The sequence below is a fragment of the Pelodiscus sinensis genome, chromosome 1, assembly GCF_049634645.1.
Source record: "Pelodiscus sinensis isolate JC-2024 chromosome 1, ASM4963464v1, whole genome shotgun sequence".
Taxonomy (NCBI): Eukaryota; Metazoa; Chordata; order Testudines; family Trionychidae; genus Pelodiscus; species Pelodiscus sinensis.
The window spans coordinates 25,047,209-25,073,132 of NC_134711.1; the positions used below are offsets into that span (position 1 = coordinate 25,047,209).

Sequence of the window (25,924 nt, forward strand, 5' to 3'; positions counted from 1 at the left end):
TTTCTTATGTTAAAAAAATATAGCTTTCATGGTTTTGGACAGTTTAAGAACATATTTGCTTGCTTTAGGTGTTGGAAGAATAGATTAGTACTTGCTTTTACTAAGAATAGATTAGTATTTGCTCTTTCTCCAGGAGACACAAAGAATGAACTTCCAAATTAACAAATAAAGGCAGTGAGGTTTAGTTTTAACAAGACAGATGAATTGGTCACTGTAAACCTGAAAAATGTCTTGCATACAGCCTTTACTACTGAAACCGATTTAGTCAAGGGGGAAATTTTCTTAAAACATGAACATTACAAAATTTTTTACTCTTCTTAGAAAATAAGAGTATCTGGAAAGATTTAAAGAAACTGGGCCGATAAAAACATCCATTAACATCTGCCTTGAAAAGTATCTCCTGTTGCCATGTGAAGAGAATAAGTGGCAAGATATTTAATAATTTATGCACTTGGATTTTAGGCTGTTTGACAAGCTACTATCTATTGAAATCCTAGAATACTGGACGGGACCTTGAGAGACCATCAAGTCTAGTCCCCTGCCCTCATGGCAGGACCAAGCACTGTCTAGATCAGTAGTCTCCAACCTTTTAAAGCACAAAATCACTTTCTGACTTTAAATGCAATCCAGGATCTACCTTAAACCGAAATACCCTTGCCCCACCTCCTTCCCCACCCCTTCTCTAAGGATCTGCTTTGCTTACTCAATCCTCCCTCCTTCCTCCTCCTCATTTACTTTCACTATGCGGGAGCAGGAGGTTTAGGTGCAGGGCGGTGCAGGCTGTGGTCTTGGGCCAAGGGTTTGGAGTGTGGGAGGGTTTCCAGGCTGAGCCTGACGCAAAGGGTTGAGATACAGGAGGGGATTCTGGGTGCAGGCCCTGGGAAGGAGTGTGGTTGCAGGAGGGGGTTCAGGGCTGGGGTAGGGATTCAGGATGCAGGCTTCGGGTGGTTCTTGGGCAGTGGTATACTGGGTCTAAGGCAAGCTTACCCCCGCTCTGGCACTACCCACTCCAAAAAGTGGCTGGCATGTCTAGCAGCAGTTCTTGCGGGGTGCCTAGGACAGAGGCAGATGGTTCTGCACACTACCTCCCTGTACACAGGCACTGCCCCCACATCTTCCATTGCCTGTGGTTCTCTGCTCCTGTCCAGTGGGAGCTGCAGAGATGGTGCCTTTGGGCAGGAGCAGCATGTGGAAACCTCCTTTAACCCCACTGTGCTTCCAGACTGTTAGTGGGCAATCTGGGTACATGGTAAGTGTTAGAGTATTACCAGCATATTTACCTGGTAACTGGTTAACCGGAGGTACTAGCCCAGAGGGAGCAGCCCTCTGCCCACTAAGGGCCTGGTTGGAGGAGCCCCTTGCTGGTGTCAAGCTGGCTGGCAGGACTCTGGCCACAGGAGCCCCTGCTTGGACCCCAGCTATCATGTACCAGCCCTCCACTATTAACCAGTTAAAATTATATCATTTAACCAGTTAACTTTTTAAATGGGTATTTACATCCCAACTCTGACCACTGCACGGATGGCAAAAATTAGAGGAAATAACTTTTTTGTTATGTGCACCAATACTGAGGTAATATACAGATTTGTACCACCGGTAGAAACCAAAAACCAATATCTTCATAAAAAATTACAGTAGGAATAATTATTCCAGCATGACAGGTTAGCCATTATTTATTTCAAAGAATTAAATTTAAGCATAAGAGAGAGGTAAAAATTCTGAGATGCACAAATCAGTGAAAAAAATCTAAAATCACACACTTTGAAACAAGTAAGAGAAGCATGCCACCACCACAAAGTATGTGTTGGATCAGAAGGTGAATGTGAAAGCCAAAATGTGTTTGTGTGAGTGACAGAGACTCACACACATACAGTGTGTGAGAGTGACAGATGTACATTGGCGCTTTAAGTATATTGAGCATGTTTAGACAGAAGAGCAGCTGCTAGCAAGCTCCTTCCATTTCAAGACCTGTCATGTTCCCCACTCTGTGAAGATGGTCTACAGGGATAGGGGTAATGAGACACGCTGACATCAGTGCCCTCCTCTGTAGTTTTCATTAAAAAAGGAGACCTGGAAATCAATCCTCCTTTTTTCTACCCTTCCAGTGTTCCCTGTAAGATGAGCGCTTATGTATCTGCTCAGAAGAGATTCCAGTGCCGCTCAGCTAATCAGCGCAGTGCCCACTTCTAGGTTTTTATTTCTACTGGTGGTGCCCATTCACAGATGCTTCAATGCACATACAGTTTATTCTGCACATAGATGGGAAAAGTCTGCACATGGCTGAAAAAAACTAGAGGGAACATTGGCTGAGGCCTGTAAAAAGAACAATATTGTAGTAAGTTGCAAGAACAGGATGCATAAAGTTGAATATAATTAATAAGGTGTCTTCTTTTAAATAGAGAATCACATGCAGTTTATTTCATACTCAGCTGTCATCTTGTAATTCAAAGCAGTTAAGCACTATTAAGGTACTGCCTCATTAGGCCATACTACAGGAGGAATATGTATATAACAGAAGGAATTATCTGTGTTACAGGTAATCTAGTTCCTCCATGTGCCTCTAAAAATCTGACACAACGTTTTGCAAATAGAAGACAACATGCTTTAATATCCAGAGTGGAATAGACATACAGCTGGTCCCCGAGTTGCAAACGGTCGACTTATGACCGTTCGCAGTTACAACCAAAGCTGTCGTAAACAAACAGCGCAGTCGCATGTAACTCTATGGGTTCCAACTTACGAACAACTGGTCCGTAACCAGTTTGTAAGTCGTGAAGAAGCTGTATATCATATAAACACAGTTTTCAGTTTGATATGAAGTACACTAGATGGACTAACGAGTATTCAGGAGAAGAGAATTTTTAAAATGTGCACCGTTAGTGGAAAAGGATATTTGGATAATCAGATTCTAGCTTAATTTTTCTTGCTGTGAATGGACAGAGAGCAATAGACATTGCCCTCAATAGAGTGACCTTACTAAGGGCCTGAAATGCTCTTGTTGGCAAATAAGAAGTCACTAATGTTTGTAACTACAGGTTGGACCTTCCTGGTCCAGTATGCTCGGGACATGACCAGTCCTGGATAACGAATTTTGCTGGACTAAGGGTGGTCATTTCTGCCCTCCCCTCCTCCCTTAGCTGTCAACCCTCCTCCCCTCCCCTTCCCCCCCCCCAGCTCTGGCCCGACCATTGTCCTTCCAGCTGGCTTCCCCCTCTTGCTGGCCCAACTTCCTGTTTAGCCCCTGCTGCCCTAGCAGAGAGCCCCGCTGCCTCTGCTCGCTGGGTTCCCACTGCTGCACCAGGGAGCTTCGTTGCCTGTGTGTGCACTGGGCTGCTGCTCCAGCACCCAGCAGCCTTGCTGCCTCTTTTCGCTGGGTTGCTGCTACTGAGCCTGGCTCCTGCTGTTGCTCCGGGCAGCCCCGCAGCTTTTGTGCCAGGCTCCCACTGCTGCAGCCCTGCCATCACGTGTGGGGCTCCTGCTGCCCTGACATTCTGCAGGGTTCCTGGGCGCTAGCCTTCCATGGGGACTCATCCTGAAACATTCATGGTCATATCAGACCAGTGAGGCCTGTTTAAGAGAGTTTCAGCTTGTGGTCAGCTGCCATGTTCCATTTTGATGGCTTTCAGTGTTTACTCTTTTCTCCCCTTCCTTCCCCCAAAAAAGGCTTTATTGAAGTTTAGCTTAATGATAACGATATGTGGGTCACTGTAGCAAATTCTACATCTAGAAGAAAAGGGAATTTTATGAAGACTTTAGATGACTTATTTTTAAACCCACTCTTAACTACTGTGGAGATCTGTTTTTTCAGGTGCAAGTCATGAAGAAAACATAGTAGTCCTACCTTGCAAAAACTACAGTGATAGAGATGCAGATGTGTTAGTCTGGTCTAGCTGAAACAAAAGACAGAACTATGTAGTACTTTAAAGACTAACAAGATGGTTTATTAGGTGATGAGCTTTCGTGGGCCAGACCCACTTCCTCAGATCAATATGTGGAAGAAAATCGACACAACCATATATACCAAAGTGATACAATCAAAAAAAGAACGTGTGTGAAATTGACAAATCAAAATATGAATAAATCCTACTATGACCAGGAGGCAACTAGACAACTCTCCAACACCACATTTTACAAACCTCTCTCCTCTGATCCTACTTCAGAATACCAAAAGAAACTACGCTGTCTCCTTAAAAAAACTCCCTGCCTCTATTCGGGACCAAATCCACACAGACACACCTTCTGAACCCTGACCAGGATTGTTCTATCTGCTTCCCAAAATCCATAAACCTGGACACCCCGGACGCCCCATCATCTCAGGTATCGGCACACTCACTACTGTATTATCCAGCTATGTAGACTCTCTTCTCAAACCCTACGCAACCAACACTCCCAGCTATCTCCGAGATACTACTGATTTCCTGAGAAAATTACAAAACATCGATAACCTCCCTGATAACGCCATTCTTGCTACCATGGATGTAGAAGCTCTCTACACCAACATCCCACATGAAGGCAGATTACAAGCAATTAGAAACACTATCCCAGAGGATACCACTGCCAATCTGGTAGCAGACCTGTGTAACTTTGTTCTCACCCACAATTATTTCCAATTTGGGGACAACTTATACGTCCAGATCAGCGGCACAGCCATGGGTACCCACATGGTCCACAGTACGCTAACCTCTTTATGGCTGACTTAGAATGTTTCCTCAGATCCTGTTCCCTTTTACTCCTTCTCTACTTATGCTACATCGATGACATCTTTATGGTCTGGACCCATGACCAAGAAACACTGGATAAATTTCACAGAGACTTTAACAAGCTGCACCTCACCATCAATCTCAGCCCGGACCATTCTACACGAGAGATCCATTTCCTGGACACCACAGTACAAATCAGCAATGGTAAATTAGACACCACTCTCCACTGAAAACCCACTGACTCCTACAGTTACCTACATGCCTCCAGTTCCCATCCAGGACACACCATACGATCCATCATCTATTGCCAAGCCCTTAGATACAATCGCATCTGCTCTAATCCCATTGACAGAGACCAGAAACTTCAGGATCTCTACCAAGCATTTTTAAACCTCAGTTACCCACCTGAAGAAATAAAAAAACAAATTGACAGAGCCAGATGAAGACCCAGGAAAACCAACAATAGAACACCACTTGTCATCACCTATAGCCCCCAACGTAAACCCGTTCAACGCATTATCAATAAACTGCAACCTATACTGGAATAGGATACTATACTCCGAGAGGCTCTGGGAGACAGACCCATAGTCTGCTATAGACAACCACCTAACCTCAGGATGATTCTTACCAACAACCACAGGACATATCACACTAATACCAATCCTGGAACTTTCCATTGCAACAAACTCCGGTGCCAGCTTTGTCCACATATTTACTCTGTTGACACCATTATTGGACCTAACCATGCCAGTTACAAGATCAAGAACACATATTCCTGTTCATCTAGAAATGTAATTTATGCCATCATGTGTCTAAAGTGTCCATCTGCTATGTACATTGGACAAACATCTCAGACACTTCGCCAAAAAAATCAATGCACACAAAACAGACATAATACTCTCTCACAGAGAGAAAGCTGTTGCTTGCCATTTCAGCCAGACTGACCATTCCCTCAATGACCTTAAAACATTCATATTGCTTCAAAGAGACTTGCACTCCAGACTTCAACGAGAAGCTTCAGAATTGTCATTCATGCTTAAATTTGTCACTTTATGTATGGGTTTAAACAAAGACTCTAATTATCTCACCCATTACAAAGCTTCCCCAGTTACCACCCCTGATGTCATTACCTCACAGAAATTTCTCTTCTCACCCGATGTCATTACCTCACAGACACTAACCTTTCCTCCTGACCCCCACTCTGTTCTAAAATTTGATTTGTCAATTTCACCTGCATTCATTTTTTTGATTGTATCACTTTGTTATATATGGTTGTGCCGATTTTCTTCCACATATTGATCTGAGGAAGTGGGTCTGGCCCACGAAAACTCATCATCTAATAAACCATCTTGTTAGTCTTTAAAGTGCTACATAGTTCTGTTTTGCAAAAACTATGTCAGTCTAAGTTATAAATCAGTAAACAGTGCCTAAGATCAGGCAATATAGTCTCTTTTTTTCCCCATCAGATACCAGCTGTCTTATATTCTTTGAAGTCTTGCAGTACATTTTGTATGAAACACAATACATTGGTATACATACCTGTTATACCGTATATTTTCTTATCTGGGTTGAATTTTAGCCAACTAATTGTACTTCAAAGAATTACTGTACATAGGATTAAAAAAAACTTTTTTGTTTAAAAAGAAAAAAAAAACCTTGCAAAGCTAGTGAGGCACTTTAGAAACAATTGATTTTCAAATAATTTTAATAAAGAAATACTGCTGTTTTTGAGTTTATAAGGCTACAAATGGCCTTAAAAGCTTTAGGCTGGGACTTTGAAAGGAGACTTAGAGTTGAGATCCTAATTACTTTAGGCTCCTTTCAAATCTTAGTATTACAGAGTTTTGACATCCACAATTTTTTTTAAAAAAAGTGTTGAGCTCCCATCTCAGGTAACTTAGTTCTAGGTATGCAAGTTATCTGACCCAAACCAGAACTGAGACTCTTAAATGTGAACGAATGTATTTATTTATTTATTTATTTATTTTAGTGTAGCAGAGAAAATCTAGTACTGTTTTCTGTTTATAGAAGATCCTTTAACTGATTGGATGATTGATGACTGAACGCTTCAGAATGTTTAACTCTTTCTAACCACTTAGTATTCTGTCACCTGATAGACCAATTATATGTACATGAACTCATCTAGTGGGACTTGTGTACATGATTGCGAAGAATTATTTGTCAGAATTGCACTCAAATAATTAAACTGTGATTTAAGGTATAATACTGAGTGTTAATTTGTTGGAGTTCTTTGTTTTTTGTTTTTGTTGTCTGTGTAGTTTACAGGTCTGTTTTCCACAGTCCAGGAAGCCCCTTTCAAGTCCTTCCCTCAGGGTATGGTTTACTTAGCTTACACAATAAATTAGTTCAACATAGGGTTTGATACACAAACCCTGTCTTCTGCAAGCCTTTTCCCTTGTATCTTTTTCCCTTGCTCCAAGGCCTTCCCCAAGAGACCATTTGCTTTCTCTAGCTCTCCTTTCCAGTTGAGCTAGGATCATATCTCCATTGGGAGATTGCTTATGAGAGACAGATGAGGCTGAAACTAACTCTCCTTGAAAAAAATGTCATTGTTTCATGCTGCGTATATGTGTATAGATATTACAACAAGTTTTAGTTGTGAAGTTTGAATGTCCCTAAGTATTAAGGAAGTAACCAGTAAAAATAAGGTGATTTCATTGTTTATAAATACAGGGGTAGGTTTATTTTCAAGTTACAGAACCACCAAGACATTAAAGCTGTATGGTGCTGTGAAGCTCCAGAATGGGGCCTATTCAGAAGATTTCAAAATATGGTGCCTTAAACACAAATCTTTTTGGAGTAAGAATGCCTTTGATATCAAGAACATAAATGAGGAATGCCAAATTATACATTCTATTGACCTCTTTCCTCAAGGTTTTTGAAAGATACCCACAATAATACTGCCTTTTGAAATCCAGTATTTTTTTTAAAAAAATTAACCAACCCTTCAAGAAATTAACCAACTCCTTACTTCTTTGATGTGATTCTTGACTTTGCATATAGCATCCACTCCCTACTATGTATCACACTCTTTTTCTGTCCCAAGCGAAACTTAATCCCTTATCCTCCAGTCATTTATCTCTCTATATATTTATAAAAACTTTTCTTGTGGGATGACAGAGTGATGTCAGCATCTCACTCTGCAACCCACAGGAAAAGTTTTTTTCATCCTGCCACCCCTCAGCTGTGCAGCTTCCTTTCTCCCTTCCCCCTGTCATGGGGAGAGACCAGAGCACCCCATCCAGGATAAGCAGCCCCAGCAGCACCAAGGAGAAGCACTCCTTCAGCAAGCAGCTGTTCTGGGGCCAGGCAGGGAAGTTTAGGATCAGCCCACTTGCTCAGCAGCTTCATGAGCCAGGTGCTCAAGACCCTCTCCACCCTGTCGCACTACAGCACTGAGCGTGAGATGGTGCGGGCCTGCTGGAGGTAGCTCGCAGCCTGGGCAACTGCTTCTAGGCGTAGCTGTTGCAGAGCCCTGAGCTGGAGCTACAGCCCGAGGTGGTGGAGTTGGGGCAGGAGCCAGTGACTGGGTTCATCCCACTGCGGAGGAAGTGAGGAGAGTGGGAAGGAGAAAACTCTGAGCTTCTCTCATAGGGAAGATGTCTTATTCCTCTCCCACGGTTGGAGCACTAGCGCCAGCTTCCTGCCGCGGGGCAGGGGAGGGAGAGAGCCCTGAGCGGGGAAGAAGCACTTCCCAGCCCGCTGTCTGGAGCCTTTCCCTGCACTCCTGTTGGCTAGAATCTGGCTAATGGGAGCACTGGGAGGCTGAGCCTGATACCTGCCAGGGGCCTGAAGACAATTAAGTGCCCCCTACCCCTTCATGCCCAGACCCTGCCTCGCCCCCCCAGCTCCCTCTCACTCCCCCCTCCCAGCGCACAACTCCCCTCACCCTCCCCGCCAGGCACCCTGCCCCCAGCCTGCTCCTGTCCCCATTCCCCTGGACAGACTTCCTGCCCCTGTCCTCTCCCTCTTGGCCACACACTTACCCCCACCCTTCTTCTGCCCTGGACCCCCAGCTCCCTCCCTCACTGCCCTGCTGAGACCCCGCACCCCCAACTCCCTCACCTACCTGCTCCCTATCCCTAGCCTGCTCCTGCTCCCCCCCGGCCAGACACCCTGACCTCAGCCTGCTCCTGCACCCTACATCATACTCAGACTTCACACCCTCAGTCCCTCCTGCACTTCTATCCTTATCCCACTTACTGGCAGCCCTGTCCCATACACTCCTCATTTTTGGCCCCACTCCGGAGCCTAGGGGGCCCACAAAATCCACTAACCCTGAAACCCCGGAAGAGTTAATCTGGCCTGAGGCCTTGAAACTCAGTCCTTCTCCCTTCCCCATAGGACTGGAGCACCAGGGAAGTGAGGTGTTTCAATTGGGGGCCACATCTCTGAGGTTTGGGTTTTTTTTGGAGGGACATTTTTTCCCTTTTCACTTGTATGGTCCCCAACTGATTTTTCTGTGGGTCAGTGGCCTTCAATCCAAAAAAGTTATCTGGCCAGACCGACCTGTCCCCAGCCCCGATCCTTGGGCAGGCCTTGTTGTCCAGCCCCCATCTGACCACAGAAAAGGCTGGTAGTGGCCCCGTTCCTGCTGCAGCACAGGGCGCAGGAGAGATCACAATCTGGCTGTGGTGGACAGAGGAGGCTTGGCAAGCATAGCGTGCATAGGGCGTAGCCCCCTAGTATGCATAATGAATGTTAAATCTGTGTTATCCAACTTAAATCCATAGGAATAGTTACAGCCAGAACCTGGGTTACTAATATTAAAACGGGTAACAATAACCTTTGGATTTCTTTATTTTCTTTGTTTTTTAAATAAGAACGTCGACATGTAGCCAACTATACGATTAACTGATAAGCTCAGGCTTATCAGTTAATCTTATCAACTACATGCATTTCTCCCTCCCCCCTGCCCCGCTTCTGTATCAAAGGCAGCAAGTGGGGGTGGAAGCTGATGCTGGGGGTGCAGGCTTAAAAGCCAGTTCCCCCCAGCACTGGCTCCATGGTACCGCCTGTCTCCACATTCCTCCCTCCCTCCCTCCCCGCTCTGCCTCCCCAGCACTGTTGCCTCTGAGCAGGGTGGAAGGCAGCTGGTCTACGCAAGGAGCTGATTTTTGATACAGAGGCAGTAGCATAAGGTGGTAGGGGACTCCCCAGGAGTGGGGCTGGGAGTGCACTAGCTGCCAATAACATTGTGCAGTTACACATCTATTCAGTTAATCGCTATCTAACATCCCTAGTGGCTGTATAATCAAATTCTATTGTTTTTGTCATTCTGTTACCTGTCTACAGAAAACCTACTTGCATAAAGGAAAACTGATTTACTGAATATCTATACATAGAGAGCAGTGTACTCTCAAATGCACAAAGTAGATAAATTAATACAGTTATATACACTAAGATAAGAAGGGACTACTGTGATTGATCATCTAGCCTGGCCTGTATTACACAGGCTATAGAATGTCCCTAAAATTATTACTAGAGTATATTTTTTAGCAAAAACATAAAGATGAGAGATGACTTTATTTTGTTTTAAAAAAAAGTTAAAATAATACAGAAGTATGATTTAAATAGTCAGTGTCCCTCTAACAAAGCTAACTTTGTAGAACTTCTAATGACACGGCAAAAAAAGTGTATGTGTATACATTATTTTCTGTTAATAATTTGCAATGATAAATTAAAATAGAGAAAATATGCACAATATGAAAGTTTTGTTTAACCCCTCTCTCAAAAAAACTAAGTGCTCTAAATCCATATTTTTGTTAAATTGTTAAAACATTTTTATTATTAAACTCCTTTTGGATGATCAATATATTAGAGTTCATTTTTTATTTTAATTGTTGGGAATAAGAAAAGGTTTTCTGAACGTCTTAGAGAATAGTAGGAGACTAACATTGCTATTTGTTGGTTATGCTTTGGCATCTTGCCATGGCTGGTCCTAGCAGTGATTTTCTGTCACATGGAGGTTTCATTTGTGAGTTCCAATTAAAGAAAATGTTTAAAAGCAATAAAATATCTTGTTTCTTTTCCTTGTCACGTTTCTATTTTCACACTTTTCCCTCTTTCTACCTTTTTTGCAGTATTTTTTTCCAGTAGTTTCACCTCTTGGCATTTCTTCCAATTTTGTTTTGAATATGAGAGCCTTAATTTTTTATTAACTCTGTGCATTTCTTTGCTTGCCAACCAAAAATTTGTTTTACAGCCTGATTGACACAACAGAACTGTCTCTGTAGAAGTTTACTGACACTGCACTGATGTTACCGCTAGATGTCACTGTTGTCCCATTGTGGGTAGTGATACAAATATACTGATAGACTTCTATAGCATTATATGTACTGTCTTTTGTTGCTTCTGTCAATCTTAATAATGCTAATATGCTGCTGCTTTATGTGAACTGGGTCAGAATTTATTTGGGGCTAATGCCTATAACAAGAACATATCTCAAAAGATCCATTTGAGCTGAGCTTCATTCTTGGTGCCATGTATTTTATGCTTTCTTTGGGACCATGCCTTATGAAAATGGTTATAGTTAACTTTTTAACAGGACTGAAATCTAAATATTTAGCATTCATAAAATGGAAAAATATGAGTAAAAGCACATAAATATGAAATATTGTACATAATGTATATCTTTCTTTTCAGACCAGAATCTGTAGAAGCTAGCCCTGTGGTAGTTGAAAAATCGAACAGTTATCCGCACCAATTATATACCAGCAGTTCTCATCATTCTCACAGTTATATTGGTTTGCCTTATGCGGTAAGTTTAAAACTTTGAGTATTTCTGTGAGGTTTTAACATTTTTAATCAGATAATTTTGAGGCACATTTAAAATTCCATATTGTATGTGGGCAGGAGGAAGGGGAGTCACTTTTAAAAGCCAGATATACAAAAAGATGCATTGTTTGTAGAGTTCTGTTAAATGCTCTTTTATTGTTTTATGATGCTCTGAATCTTAACTTGCTATTCCAGTTTTGTTCTTTTCTATTGAATAAACATGGTTCTTTTCTATTGAATAAACATGAGTAGATGTATCTAGAGCAATGCTGATGTTGTAGTAGTAGTAGTAGTAAAATCTAGTGTTTGCAACTAGTGCTTCTAGAACAGTGGTCTCCAACTTTTTAAAGCACAAGATAACTTTCTGACTTTAAATGCAATCCAGGATCCTACCTCAAACCCAAATACACCTGCCCTACCTCCTTCCCTACCCCTTCTCTAAGAATCTGTCTTGCTCACTCAGTCCACCTTCCTTCCCCCATCCTCATTCACTTTCACTATGCTGGAGCAGGAGGTTTGGGTGCAGAGCAGTGTGGGCTCTGGTCTTGGGCCAAGTAGTTGGAGCAGAGGTGGGCAATAATTTTTGATGGGAGGCCACTCAGAATTTGAAAAGTGGTTAAGGGCCTCACTCTTTCAGGATATTAATAGTGGAGGTGTGGGGTCTGGGATGGAAGTTGGGTGCAGAAGGGAGCTTGGGGTAAGGAGGCAGTTGTGACCTGGAGCACTGGACAGTGGTGCCAGGGGTTGGATTCTGACCTAGGGCAGGGAATTGAGGTACAGGAGGGGATGCAGAGATTTAGCCTGTGAGCTAGGGCAGGAGGGGACTATGATTTGGGGCAGGGGATTGGAGTGCCGGATCTGGGAAGGGATATAGGTACAGGAGAGGGGCAGAAGATTTGGGTATGTGGAGTAGGGTCCAGGAGTGGGGGGCAGAGAGTATGGGAAGGGAGTCACTAGAGTAACAAAGGTAGGCTCTGCCCAGAGACTTACCAACCAGTGCCATTTCTGAATCAACCTCTCTGCCTACCCCGCCCCCACACAGGCTGCAGCCATGTGCTCTGGTGACTGCCTGTTATTGAAACAGGCAGCTCCAGTTGGCTACAAACTGGCCAATGGGATTGTGCTGGGGACGGGAGCAGCTCCTAAAGTCCTCCCCCTCCTCCCTACTTCCAGTTTTTAAAGAAAAACAGCTCCACGGCTGCATTTCTGAGCGATGTACAGGTGGGGCGAGGCAAACAGGGAGCCTGCCTGGGGCTCCCTGCAGCATCCGCCAGCCTGACCCGGTGGCTTGACAGGCTGGATTTTGCCCAGGCCTGGGTTGGAGTGTGGGGAGGGACTCCAGGCTGAGCCTGAGGCATAGGGTTGGGGTACAGGAGGGGATTCTGGGTACAGGCCCTGGGAGGGAGTGTGGTTGCAGGAGGGGGTTGAGGGCTGGGATAGAGATGCAGGCTCCAGCTGGGCACCACTTACTTCAGATGGTTCCTAGGCGGTGGTGTAGTGGGTCTAAGGCAAGCTTATCCCCGCCCTGGCTCTACCCCACTCCAAAATGTGGCCGGCATGTCCAACAGCAGCTCTTGTGGTGTGGAGGAAACAGAGGCAGACAGTTCTGCATGCTACCCCCCAATGTCTCTCATTAGCTGTGGTTCTCTGCTCTGGGCCAGTGGAGCTGTGGGGATTACACCTTCAGGCAGGAGCAGCATGTGGAAATCCCCTTAGCCCCACTGTGCTTCCAGACTTTTAATGGCCAATCTGGTTACGTGGTAAGTGTTAGTTTTACTGGCATATTTTCCCAGGAACTGGTTAACTGGAGCGACCAGCCCTGTGTCCACTAAGGGCCTGGTTGGAGGAACCCCCTGCTGGTGTCAAGCTGGCTGGCAGGACTCTGACCATGGGGAGCGCCTTGCTTGGACCCCAGCTGCTCTGCACCAGCCCTCCGCTATTCATCAGTTAACTTTTTAAATGGATATTTACATCCCAACTCCGACCACTGGATGGATGGCAAAAATTAGAGGAAATAACTTTTTTGTTATGTACACCAATATTGAAGTAACATAATGGTTTACACCACCAGTAGAAACCAAAACCCCAGGTATCTTTATAAAAAATTATAATAGGGATAATTACTGCAGCATGACAGATTAGCCATTTTAGAGTTCACTATTTAATTCAAAGAATTAAATTTAAGCATAAGAGAGAGGTAAACATTCTGAAATGCACACAGTGAAAAATCTAAAACCACACACTTTGAAGCAAGTAAGAGAAGCACACCACCAACCGCAAAGTATGTGTTGGATCAGGAGGTGAATGTGAAAGCCAAAGTGTGAGAGTCAGTCACTCACACTCACACACTGTGTGTGTGTGTGTGTGTGTGTGTGTGTGTGTGTGTGTGTGTGTGTGTGTGTGTGTGTGTGTGTGTAAGTGACTAGATGTGCATTGGCACTTTAAGTATACTGAGCGGCTGTGTCTACACTGGGCCACTTATTCCGGAAAATCAGCCGCTTTTCGGGAATAAGCTGTGAGCTGTCTACACTGGCCCTTGAATTTCTGGAAAAGCAACGATGCTCTACTGTACAAAATCAGCCGCTATTCCGGAAAAACTATTCTGCTCCCGCTCGGGCATAAGTCCTTGTTCCGGAACACTGTTCCGGAAAAGAGCCAGTGTAGACAGCCCAGTAGTCTTTTCCGGAAAAAAGCCCCGATCGCGAAAATGGCGATCGGGGCTCTTTTCCGGAAAAGCGCGTCTACATTGGCCACAGATGCTTTTCTGGAAAAAGGGCTTTTCCGGAAAAGCAGCCTGCCAATGTAGACGCTCCTTTTCCGGAAAAACTGAAAACGGAATAGTATTCCGTTTTAAGCAGTTCCGGAAATTCATGCCAGTGTAGACACAGCCAGCATGTTTAGACATAAGAGCAGCTGCTAGCAAGCTCCCTCCATTTCAAGACCTGTCATGTTCCCCACTCTGTGAAGATGGTCTACAGGGTGGGGATAATGAGACATCCTGACATCAGTGCCCTCCTCCTCTGCCTCTCCAACTCTGCATAGCAAGCAGGAGGCTCCCAAGGGCAGCTCCAGTGAAGAAGATTGGAGAGACACAATAGTAGGGGGAGGGACAGCTGAAGTGCTAGCCAAACCCATCAGGATCACGTATCAAAGGCTCAAAGATCTGCCAGTAGATCACACTCTATTGGTTGGTGACCATTGTTATAGAATGATTTGATACTGATATTGGTACATAAATGGACATGGTTATTTTTCATGCTGGTTTATGGTCTTAGTTTAAAAGTTTAATGTAAGCTCCTGGAAACACATCATTTTTAAAGCGTGCAGGGTATTATGGAGGTGTTTAAATGTGAATTTAGGAGCATCATTTTGGGCTTCTGCGTTTTGAATGTTTTCATTCTGACTGTGAATTTAGAAACCTGACTTTGAAATAAAAGCAGGTGTGGAAATCTGAGGAGTTTGAAAAATGGATAAGGGTTACTGTGCAGATCCATGTCACGACAACTGTGGATTTTTCAAAAAATCATCTAGGACCATAACTATGGTGCTCGTCCTCCTCCAACACCTCCAGCATCTCCTCCTCCATCCGTTATTATCAGCAAGAACGAAGTAGGAATATTTACCACTCCGAATTTTGATGAAACTTCTAGTGCTACTACCATCAGCACATCAGAGGATGGAAGTTATGGAACTGATATTACCAGGTGCATTTGCGGTTTTACCCATGATGATGGATACATGATCTGTTGTGACAAATGCAGGTAAAATATTTTATATAACTTTAGATGGTAATATGTAAAATATTAGCACACTAGTTACTGTACAGTATTTAGTTTGGTAAAATTAAACATTCTATCAGCAATTAATATTATGCGGAAAACTTGATAAGGAAATGTTAAGAGTGAGGTTTTTTTTAAATGTTATGAGGACATTCCTATTAACCCCTGTTGAGATGGACTAATGAATTTACTAAAAAATATTTAAATGCAGTAGAAAAAATATTTTCTACTGTAACTTTCACTTAGTTTTGGTGTAAAGAGGCACCTGTTTGTGGTTCGAATAATAACACTTATATTTTTCAAGTGCAGAAGAAGGAGCATTTTCTAGAGAATAAATATGGCTGAGGGAGCAGTGAGAATCAAGAAAGAACTATTGGGATGGAAATTCAGAGAGACTAGTTGGATGTAAAATTAGTCAGGTAGTGGGTCTGGAATGGGGTAGGGCAGTCATTCAAAAGTCAATTTGTGTGTTGCTTTAGGGACAGCACAAGCCATATAGCAAATGATTTTGGAAATACGCTGCTTTTTTGAGTAGATGCAACCATGTATTCCCCTTTGATATTCAAGCCTGTCGCGAGAATCACAGGTCCGATGATGCATACCCAAGTGGGGAAGGACAGAACCAGGTGAACAGTTTTATCAAATAAAAAATATTTATTTATGACAGTGGTGAATTTATAGTATTTATTCTAAGATTTTTAATAGACCGTGTCAATAATGAATTTACAGTATTTATTATATTTATTCTACGATTTCTAGTTAAATGTGTCAGAGAGATAAGGATGGGAATGGCAAGGGGAATAGTCTCTAGTCTAAAAACATCCAGCTACACTAATTAAAAAACAGTGATAACTACAAACTCTCTGTACTACCCAAAACAACTACAACACTAAGCTTATACAACAAGAAAAAAATCAAATCGTACATACCAACTTACACAGCACACGGAACATTTCACAGATATCGGTTTAGTTGCGAAGGCCTTGGTTATGCCTGAGAGTCGGGGGAGGTGGCTGGTCGGTTGATCAAGCCGACAGCGCTTTGAAGTATACGAGAAGGCACACGCACGGTGGTACGTGTGTTGCGAAGACCTCCTAGAGCAAACTGTGCGATGGGTATTTATCCCCAAATCTGCACATTGCTTTCCCACGCTTGCATATTACCATATATGGCCCAATGGTCACCAAGTGGGGGGTCTGTGTCCCAGGGATTGGGCCGAAACTGTGCAGGTTTCATGCGACCAGGTAAGCCTCGCCAAGGTGATGGGTGGGAGAGTTTGAGGCTATTTTCCCCTTTTCACACATTCCCTTTTTCTAAAGGCAATGGTATGCAGAAAGGGTACGGACGGTTTCTCCCAAGCAGTACTGCAGCCCACTATAGCAAGAGCGGCCTGGCCAAACTTTTTTACTGGGGGGGGCAGTTTCTTTTCTCTAACGAAGCCCAGCACAAAGGAGCTGGAGGATTTTGCCTGTCAGTGTTCATAGGGGGGCAGTGCTTGTACTTTGTGGCCATACTATATGGCTATGTGAGATGGTGATGCCTAGACCCTCGTCAGTTCCCTCTTACCACCCATGGCTAGAGTAAAAGCTCTGTGTGGTTTTCATATCAGAATCCCTCTATTTTAGTAGCTTTTCTAGTTGTATATAATTTAGTACCCTTAGTACAATGCTAGCTTAGTTTAAGTATTTCCCTAGTGATGCCCTCACCGGGTTTTAAATATGGTTTGTCACGTGCAGGGGAAGGAGGGTGCGATTCCCATTAGGGATGTAATAGTGTAGTCGATTAACTGATATGCAAAAGCTTATTGGTTAATGCTATAGACTACACGCATTTCCCCCTCCCCCCAACAGTAAATTTTTTAGCAAGCTCAGCCCAGCTCAATCCTGGCTTGCGACGGGTCTGGGACCTACTCAGCTGCAGCTCTGTATTTAAAGAGTATTAGGAGCCTGGCAGGCATGCAGCCCGGCGGCTCAGTTCCAGTTTGCGCTGGGTCTGGCAGCTCAGACCCCCCCCTCCCCCCCCCCCGAGGGGGCTGCTGACACCCCACGCCCTACAGGGCGACAGACAGCCGATCTGCAAGGGGAGCTGGTTTTTAAACAGGCTCCCCTTGGGGGCCAGCACCCACCTGGCAACTTGTGCTGCTGCCCCTGATACAGAGGTAGTAGCATGGAGTGACAGGAGGCTCTTCAGGCTTGAGGCTGGAGCGCCCTGGCTGCCGTCCGTGCCTCCAGGTACTATAGAATAGTTGACTAACAAGTAATAATTCATGAGGTTACTTGACTATTAGTTATCCCAACATGTGGTACTTTTTCTGCTTAGATGAAGACTACATCAAGGAGTGATGTTCCATTTGCAGATCATTCACTGGTCAGACTCCGAGCATGTTGTCATGGGGGCATAGCTCAGGAAATAAAAAATCCATGACTGGATGTCTGGTTATTGATAGGGCTTGTTCTCTGAACCTGCCCATTCTCAGATCTACACTATACAGGCAGTCCCCAGGTTACGTACAAGATAGGGACTGTAGGTTTGTTCTTAAGTTGAATTTGTATGTAAGTCGGAACTGGTACATATTGTACCCCAGGTGTCCCCGATTCAGCCGCTGCTGAAACTGACCAACGGCTGACTACAGGAAGCCCGAGGCAGAGCTGCTTTGCCCCGGGCTTCTTGGAATCAGCTGCTGATCAGTTTCAGCAGCAGCTGACCTGGGGACACTTGGGGTAGAGCAGCTGGGGTGCTGCCAGGTTGGTCCCCGCAGCGCCGAGGTGCGGCGCTGCGGGGACCAATCCTGCAGCGCCCCAGCTGCTCTGTCCCAGGCGTCCAGATTCAGCCACTGTTGAAACTGACCAGCAGTGGCTGAATCTGACACGCCTGTGGCAGAACAGCTGGAGTGCTGCTGGGTTGGTCTGGTAGCGCCGACCCTTGGCGCGGCAGGACCAACCCAGCAGCACCCCAGCTGCTCTACCCCAGGTGTCCTCCGCGGCTGCTCTACCCGCCCGCGTCCTCCGCGGCTTTGCTCCGCGTCTCCTTGGTCTGCTGGTGGGCTCCCCCCCAGCAGATCAGGGAGACGCGGAGCAGCTTTTCTCGCCGTGGAGGACGCGGGCGGCGGGACCCCAGCGTGTCTGGGCTGTCCCGCCGCCCACGTCCTCCGCGGCGAGAAAAGCCCCATTCGTAAGTAGGGATCTGACATAAGTCAGATCCATGTAACTCAGGGACTGCCTGTATTTGCGTAACTATCTGGATCTCATTTTAAACACTGGAAAGTCATCTTGTGGCTCCCACTCAGAAAATCAAGTTTATTGGGTCCAAATAGATTCAATGAGTTCAAGAGTATTTCTGCTGATGGAGTGTTTTCAGGTGATATAAGTTTTTGCCTCAGTTGGTCTGCAATCTCAGCCTTCCTATACAGTTTCGATGTGCCGGGGGGCCACATGTCCACTTGCACAGAGGTGATCCAGTTCGCAATATTTTGCCTTCACCCCCTCCAGATGTGGCTTAGGCTTATTTACTGTCCAACTCTTCACCCCCTGAAAAGATTGATCTGTGTTCCTCAGTTGTTCATAGACTCCTTGAAGTGGTGGTCATTGTCCAGGTAACATTTGCCAGGGTGTTCCTTTCATCTAGCCTTTGCTATCTAGATCTGCTGTCACCGATGCTTCCCTAATGGCTTGTGAAGTGCACCTGGCAAGGTTTGTGATCAGAGCAGGAGTCCTCCCTGCATATCAACATGGTGGCTCTTCGGGCCATCAACAGTTCATGTCTTGCTTTTCTGTACTGTATCAGTAGTTCACATATTTACTGATAATACCACTACAATGTATTACATGAATAAGAATAGGCAGCGCTGCATGGAGCCCGGGGTCAGCCAGAGACTCTGACCCCAGACCCCATGTAGGCTCTTCTGCTCTAAAATGCACAGGAACCCCTGCTGGGGACTCTTGTACATTTCAAAGCTGGCATATCGCAGCAGCCTGGGGCCAGTGGGAAGTTCTGCTGATACTGGACTTCCGCTTTGAAATGCACAAGAGCCTGGGGACTTTTGTGCATTTAAAAGTGGAAGTGCTCGCGTGGAGCCAAGAGTCAGTGGGACTTCCTGCTGGCCTGGGCTGCACGCGGAGTTCCAACTTAGAAATGCACAAGAGCCCCCATTGGGGCTCTTGTACATTTCAAAGGAGGAATATGGAAGTGCTTATCGACTAGATGAGTAGTAAATTAATCAGTATTTAACATCCTTAATAGCTACCACTTGCCAGGTTTCCAGAGTCATCTTGCAGATCACCTCAGTAGGAATTTTTTGCTGTGTCATGAGTAGCCTGAAGACAAGTCCCCCAAGTCATCTTTGCATCTGGGGGCATTCTGATGATCAATTTGTTTGCTATGAAGAGCCACAGGAAATGACACCTGTTCTGGTCTCAAGGGGACCTTAGCTTGGGCTCTTATCCAACCCTTTGTATGTTATTTGGTACTTGGCTTTCATGTACAATTTTCCCCAATCCCAATAATCTTCAAAGGTTATTCTCAAAATGAAGGCAGATTATGCCAAGCCCATTCTCATTTTCCAGTGTAGCAGAGGTGGTGCTGGTTCTGTGATTGTTGTTGTTGTTGTTCTGTCAATTCAATCTACCATGCCCCTTATGCTCCAATTCAGCCAATTCAACAAAATTACTGTCACCTACTGCATCCCATGTCTGCATCTTATGGTGTGGCTACTTCATGGCTAGAAGAGCAGTGTTTGTTGCCTGTCTAGAACAGGAGTTGGCAACCAATACCTTGCAAGCCAAATATGGCTCGCGGGGGAACCAAATATGTCTCTTCAAGGAGCTGCTGGCAGGTCTGTAAGGTGCGTGCCTAATCCTGCCCACCTCCTCCCACAGCAGCATGTCCATTCCTTGCCTGTGGAAGGTAAGATGCTGCAGTTGATGGGAGAGTGCGGGGCCAGAGCTATATGGTGGCTGCCCGGCTGCTTCCAGGGTGGGTTGCATGGCAGGCAGCTGCTGGAGCTGAAGCCAAGCTGAGGTGTGGCTGCTCCAGGGGCCGGGGCCTGAGTACGTTCTGACCCTGGTCCCTGGAGCAGCTATACTGCAGCCCAGGCTCCAGCTCCAGCAGTCACCATGTGGCCCAGCTGAGCCATATGGCAGGTGGCTGCCCCATGTACCATAGCTGCCTGGCACATGGGGCAGCTGCCAGCCATGCACCCTTGGCCCCAGCTTCAGCCCTTCCCCGGAGCACGTGAGGGGGGAGGTCATGCTGGGGCGGCTGTAAACTGTGGCCTCCACCCATCCCATGGTATGCTGGGGGGGGATCCTCAAATTGCAGTTTGGTAGCCTTTGCCCCCAGGACGAATTAGGGGGCCATGAAGCATGGCCTGGCAGCCTTCCCACCTCCATGAGATGCTGTCCTGTTTACTAAACCCCCTCTGCACTAATCCCCACCACATACCCAACCCCCTGCACCCCCATCTCCTTCCAACAGCCTCCCCATACTTCCTAGTCCCCCTGCTGTCACTGCTGCACTTCCATCCCCTGCCATGAGTCTCTCAGCCAATGCCCTTACTCCTGCACCCCTGCCCTAGCCCCTCAAATCCTATCCTGACTCCTGTAGCCACCACCCATTACCTTGAGCCTGTCTGCATATCCAAACCCTTTCCCTGAGGGCCCCCTCCCCCAACTCCAGTGCTCCCCACCCTCTGTCCTAAGCCTCACACACACACACACAAACCCCTGCTCTGATTCCTGCATTCTTATATGGTTCCCTGTAGACCACTTGTTCTGAATTTTAATATAGTTTGGCCCGTTGGTTTGAAAATGTTGCTGGCTCTGGTCTAGAAGTTACTATTCAAAATTAGAATGCTATCAGAATGGCCTAATCAGCAAAATGGAAGCTGTTTTTTATGTTGTTGGCCCATGGAATTCAACCGATGGGCTTCTATCCAGGACATCTTGGGGAACCTGCTATGCTTTCAGCTGTCACAGCTTGTGCTTCTTTGCGTGAGATGTCCCCGTGGGTGCTCCACATTAGGTCGGTGCACTGCCTCAGAGCAGAAATTTTGCAGCAATTAGGCTGCAGGCATCACACATGCGCGAGCCCTTCCTCCCACTTTTCAGTTCCTTCTCTACTGCCTCTGGCTACAGATGGACTCAGCAGTGCTCCCTACCTTCTTCCTATCTAGATGACTGTACTTCTTAAAACCAGTAAAATTCATCATAGTAGTTAATTAGTTTAAATACTTAATTAGTCAATTACACAATTAAAAAAAAATCTAGATTAGTATAAGCGTTGTTATTCTTTTTCTCCCAGTTAGTCCCTTCCTGCAGTCTCTGACTGTTTCTACAGCTATGCCTGGCTCACCGGGATTTAAGCGCTGCACCTCATGTATAGAGCCTATCCTGGTATCGGATGGTCTCCCACAATACGTCTGCTGCCTCAAAGAGCAGCATAACGCTCAGAAATGCCCTCATTGTGCAAAGCTAGAATCATGGGCACAGAAAGACAGAGACCTGTGGCTTCAGTTATTTTTATTGGAAAACTCGTTTAGACCAGCCTCTAGTCCAGGTCAGCAGCCCTGGAATTTAAGCAGCGGGGATCCAGAAAGCCTGTCAAAAAAACAACAACCCCGACCTTCCTCAGCACCTCAAGGGACTACAGCACCAAATCAGCCGTCACTCTCATGGCCGGTGCTGAGAGCAGTGCCGGCACCACGCAGCAGCACTTCTGACGCCACTGGCGTCTTTGGAGCCCCCATCAGAGATGAACAGCGCGCGCAAGTGCTAAATCATGCTCTAAAGTCACAGGCTTCAAGTTGCCTGCCTCATTAGCTGCAGCACTATCCTGCAATGATAGTCTTTCTGATGCAGCATGAGAGCGCAGCATCAATCACGTTAACAGGCGCCTTAGCTGTCACCACAGAGGCACTTCATGTGGCACAATTGCCCTAGGCACTGAGGCATGATTCAGTGCCTCAGCCTTGGTGCTTCCCACTACGGCATCAGCAGCAACTATTGGGCATTAAACTCAACATAGAAACTTATTAGTCTTATCTACTTTTAACTCACCATTTTTACAAGCTGAGCGTGCTCTACTATGTTCATATCACAGAAATCACTCTCTCAGGGAAAAAAAATTCATCAGAATCTGATGACGACTTCTCTATGGGTTTTTTTTCCACCAGAGAATTCTCCTTACACAGCTCAGAGTATTTACTCTTCCAGATTGGGAATATGCCTTCAAATTATGGCAATCTTTGTGTATCTCCACCTGAGCTGTACCCCTACTTCCAATACTGGTATAACTGGCAATATTTTCACAAACACCAGCATAGCCAGAAATGACAAAGAGTGCAATATTCCCCCTCCAAACAAAATGCAAGAAGGGGATCCACTCACATAGGAGGCACTACCTCCTTCTGACCCAAATAACTTTCCTATATCGGAGGGAGGTCTCTGGCCCCAGCTTCAATGATTTCAGACGACGCTGCACATTTCCATGGCCTTTTAAAACATGTAGCTGTGGAATTAAACATTCCACTCCATGAGGCTGTGGAAAATCAGCACAAGCTAACAAACAGACTGCACTCAGTACCACCATCATAAATACCATTGCCAATTAATCCAACAATAATGCAACCAGCAAAGAAGGTTTGGCAAACTCCAGCATCAGTCTCTTTGATGGCTAAGAGAACCGGTAAGAAATATTATGTTCCACCCAAGGGTTCTGAATTTCTTTTTCTCACCCAGCACCAAATTCCCTTGTGGTGGAAGCTGCACAACTAAAATCCAAGCAGCAATAATACTGGTCTACTCCATTGGACCGTGACAGCAAAAGGCTCTATGTGTTCCGGCACGAGATATATTTGCCTTCTACTTTATAATTTCGCGTTTTGAATTATTGAGTTTTATTGAGTAAATATGATTACAGAAATAACACAATTGCAAAATCAGCATTATAGGCCATCTTAGACGCTGATGACACGGCTGCATGTACTACAGCAACAGTTGTAGTAATGAGGAGGGCATCATGGTTTAGCTCCACTCCATTCCTCAGGGAGATTCAATCTATAGTAGAAAATCTGTCTTTTGATGGCTAGTTGTTTTCAGCATACATCAACAAAATTCTCCATTCCATGAAAGATTCCAGAGTGATGCTTTGGTCTTTGGGGATCCACAACCAAGTACCTATAAGAAGGCAATATAGGTATCAGCCCTATCTGAGACCTCGATATCCCCCATATCCACAGCACTACAGTAGACAAGACTAGCAGCAACAGAACAAAGGCAGAGGCAAAAACCAATGACGATGCCCTTCCTCTACCAATTCCCAACAGTCACAGCAGTCCCAACAAGCAAACTTGATCATCAGATCAAGGATGTGGAGAGCCTCTCACCTATTCCAATGCCATCGACACAAGCAAATCTCTTCCAGTATCGATAGTTGCCCTTCTTCAACAACTGGCAACGTATAACTTCTGACAGATGGCTCTTGCAGAGAATTGGAAAATGCTACCTTATTCCCTTTGTGTCCATACCCTATTTGCATCCCTCCCTTCTCTGGCTCTTTTCAGGGACTATCATCAGGGATCCTTCTTCAACAAGAAGTAGAGCACCTCTTACACATAAGGGCGATTGAACCAGTCCCCGCACAGTTTAGGGGTTCTACTTCCATTACTACTTGACTGAAAAAAGTTGGCCATGAAAACTGTTTTTCCTCGTAACTATTACCTCAGTTAGACAGCTAGGAGAGATTGCAGTCCTAATGGCGGATCCCCCATACATGACCTTTTTTAAAGACAAGGTCATGTTACGTATCCATCCCAAATTCCTCCCCAAAGTACACTCATTCGTCACCATCAGCCAAACAATGTACCTTCCCACCTTCTTCCCCAAACCACACGCCAACTCTTTTCAAGATGAAAATGCATACTCTTAATCTGCGCAGTTCTATCTTTTTACCTGCAGTGAACAAGATCATTCCGAGCGTCCTCCATACTATTTGTTTCAATAGCAAATCGCAATAAGGCCGGGCTGTCTTATCACAGAGACTCTCCCATTGGATCTCAGATTGTGCAGCAAAGTTTGATGCACAGTCAAACGTGCAGCCTCCACAGAGCATAAGGGCACACTCAACCAGAGCCCTGACTACTTAGATAGCCTTCCTCTGTAAAGTACCCATAAGAGACATCCGCACAGTTTCCACATGATCCTCTAACCACACATTTGCAAAGCACTACGCACTTACGTGGGAACTCTTTTTTTCCAACCTGAAACTGGCTAAGGCGGCTCTTTCCACCGCTTTTCTGCCAGATTTGAAGTCCCTACCTCCCTAAAGGAAAATTGCTTTGTAGTCGCCTAATGTGGAGCACCCACAGGGACACTCATCTTGAAGAATGTCAGCTACTATTGGGTAAGTAACCCTCTCTTAATTCATTGAAAGTGTGTCTGGCAGTGATATTGTTTCATTCTCCTATACAGAGAAGATTGATTTTTCTCCAGTAACGTGGTCGAAAATTTCTTAAAAGGGCTACTTTAGTCTCCATCCTTTGTCTGAGAACTGGTTCTTCTCTTTGAACTTAATGTGATCCTAATGTCTTTAGTGGGACCGCCATTCAAGACCATGACATCTTGTCTGTTTTCATTTTTGTGGCTGGAAACTGCATTCCTGGTAGCAATAATGTCCAGAACAAGACTTTGTGAGTTGCAGGCTCTGATGGTCGGGCCACCTCATACACAGTCTCTAAGGGCAATGACTTGAGATAATAAATTGTGAGGTGATTGTGAAGTGTCTTCTCAGTTTCATTGGATCCAAGTGGTGTACTTGTATTCTCTCTTAAACCACTTTAATCTCTGGAGGAACAGTGTCTCCATACATTAGATGACAGATGATGGTCTAACCTTTTGCCTGGACAGGACTAAACCATTTCATGCTTTGCCTACTTGTATCATATGCAGATTGTATGAAGTGTCAAATGATCCTTTCACAGACTGTCTCTTAATGAATTAAAAAAATCCTGTATTGAATATATCTGAAATAGCTTCAGTTATGTCCCCTCAGCAGCTCATTCTATGATAGGTAAAGCAATTCCATTAGTGTTTCTTTGTGACATCACAATACTGGACATTTTCAAGGTTGCTACATGGTCATCTATATATTTACGAACCATTATGTTTTTACTGCATCTTTAAAGGCAGATGCAAGTTTTGGTAGGGCAGTCCTGCAATCCATATTTAGGTAGATTCTAAGCCTTGCTTCCTGGAGTGGGTACTGCTTATGAGTTACCTAAATGGGAATACATGGCTGCATCCTTTTGAAGAAGAAATGGTCATTTAATGTAACTGGTTCTTTGAGATCATGCAGATGTTTATTCCACCTCTGAGAGACTTTTTTCCCACTCCATTTATTGTCAACAAAAGAGCTAGTGCTAGGGGTGCCAAGAGCCTTCACGGGCCCCTGTACAAGGTGGTGGGCCCCAGTTTTGCAATCCCAGAAGGGGTGGGGCTAGGGCCGGGGCCGTGGCCGTGAGCGTGCCATGCAGCCCTCCCACAATCTTCAGTGCTGCGCCAAGTAGTGCTCTGGTGGTGTTCTAAAGGGCCTGGGGCTCCAGCTACTATCCCTGCTGCAGTAGCAGCAGTGGTAGCCAGGAGCTCCAGTCCCTTT

General features: G+C 45.2%; 1 protein-coding gene across 6 annotated transcripts in view; it reads left to right on the forward strand.

Moving 5' to 3' along the window:
- KMT2E (lysine methyltransferase 2E (inactive)) overlaps positions 1-25,924 on the forward strand; it is a 144,975-nt gene that overhangs the window by 36,649 nt on the left and 82,402 nt on the right. For all 6 annotated transcript variants that reach the window (XR_012897805.1, XM_075909724.1, XM_014580821.3 and 3 more), the window contains 2 exons: positions 11,367-11,481; positions 15,030-15,259. Coding sequence is in view for 5 of the 6 variants with exons in the window: in XM_075909724.1 (XP_075765839.1) it covers positions 11,367-11,481; positions 15,030-15,259 (345 nt within the window). In the remaining variant the exon portion in view is untranslated. The remainder of the gene's footprint in view (positions 1-11,366; positions 11,482-15,029; positions 15,260-25,924) is intronic.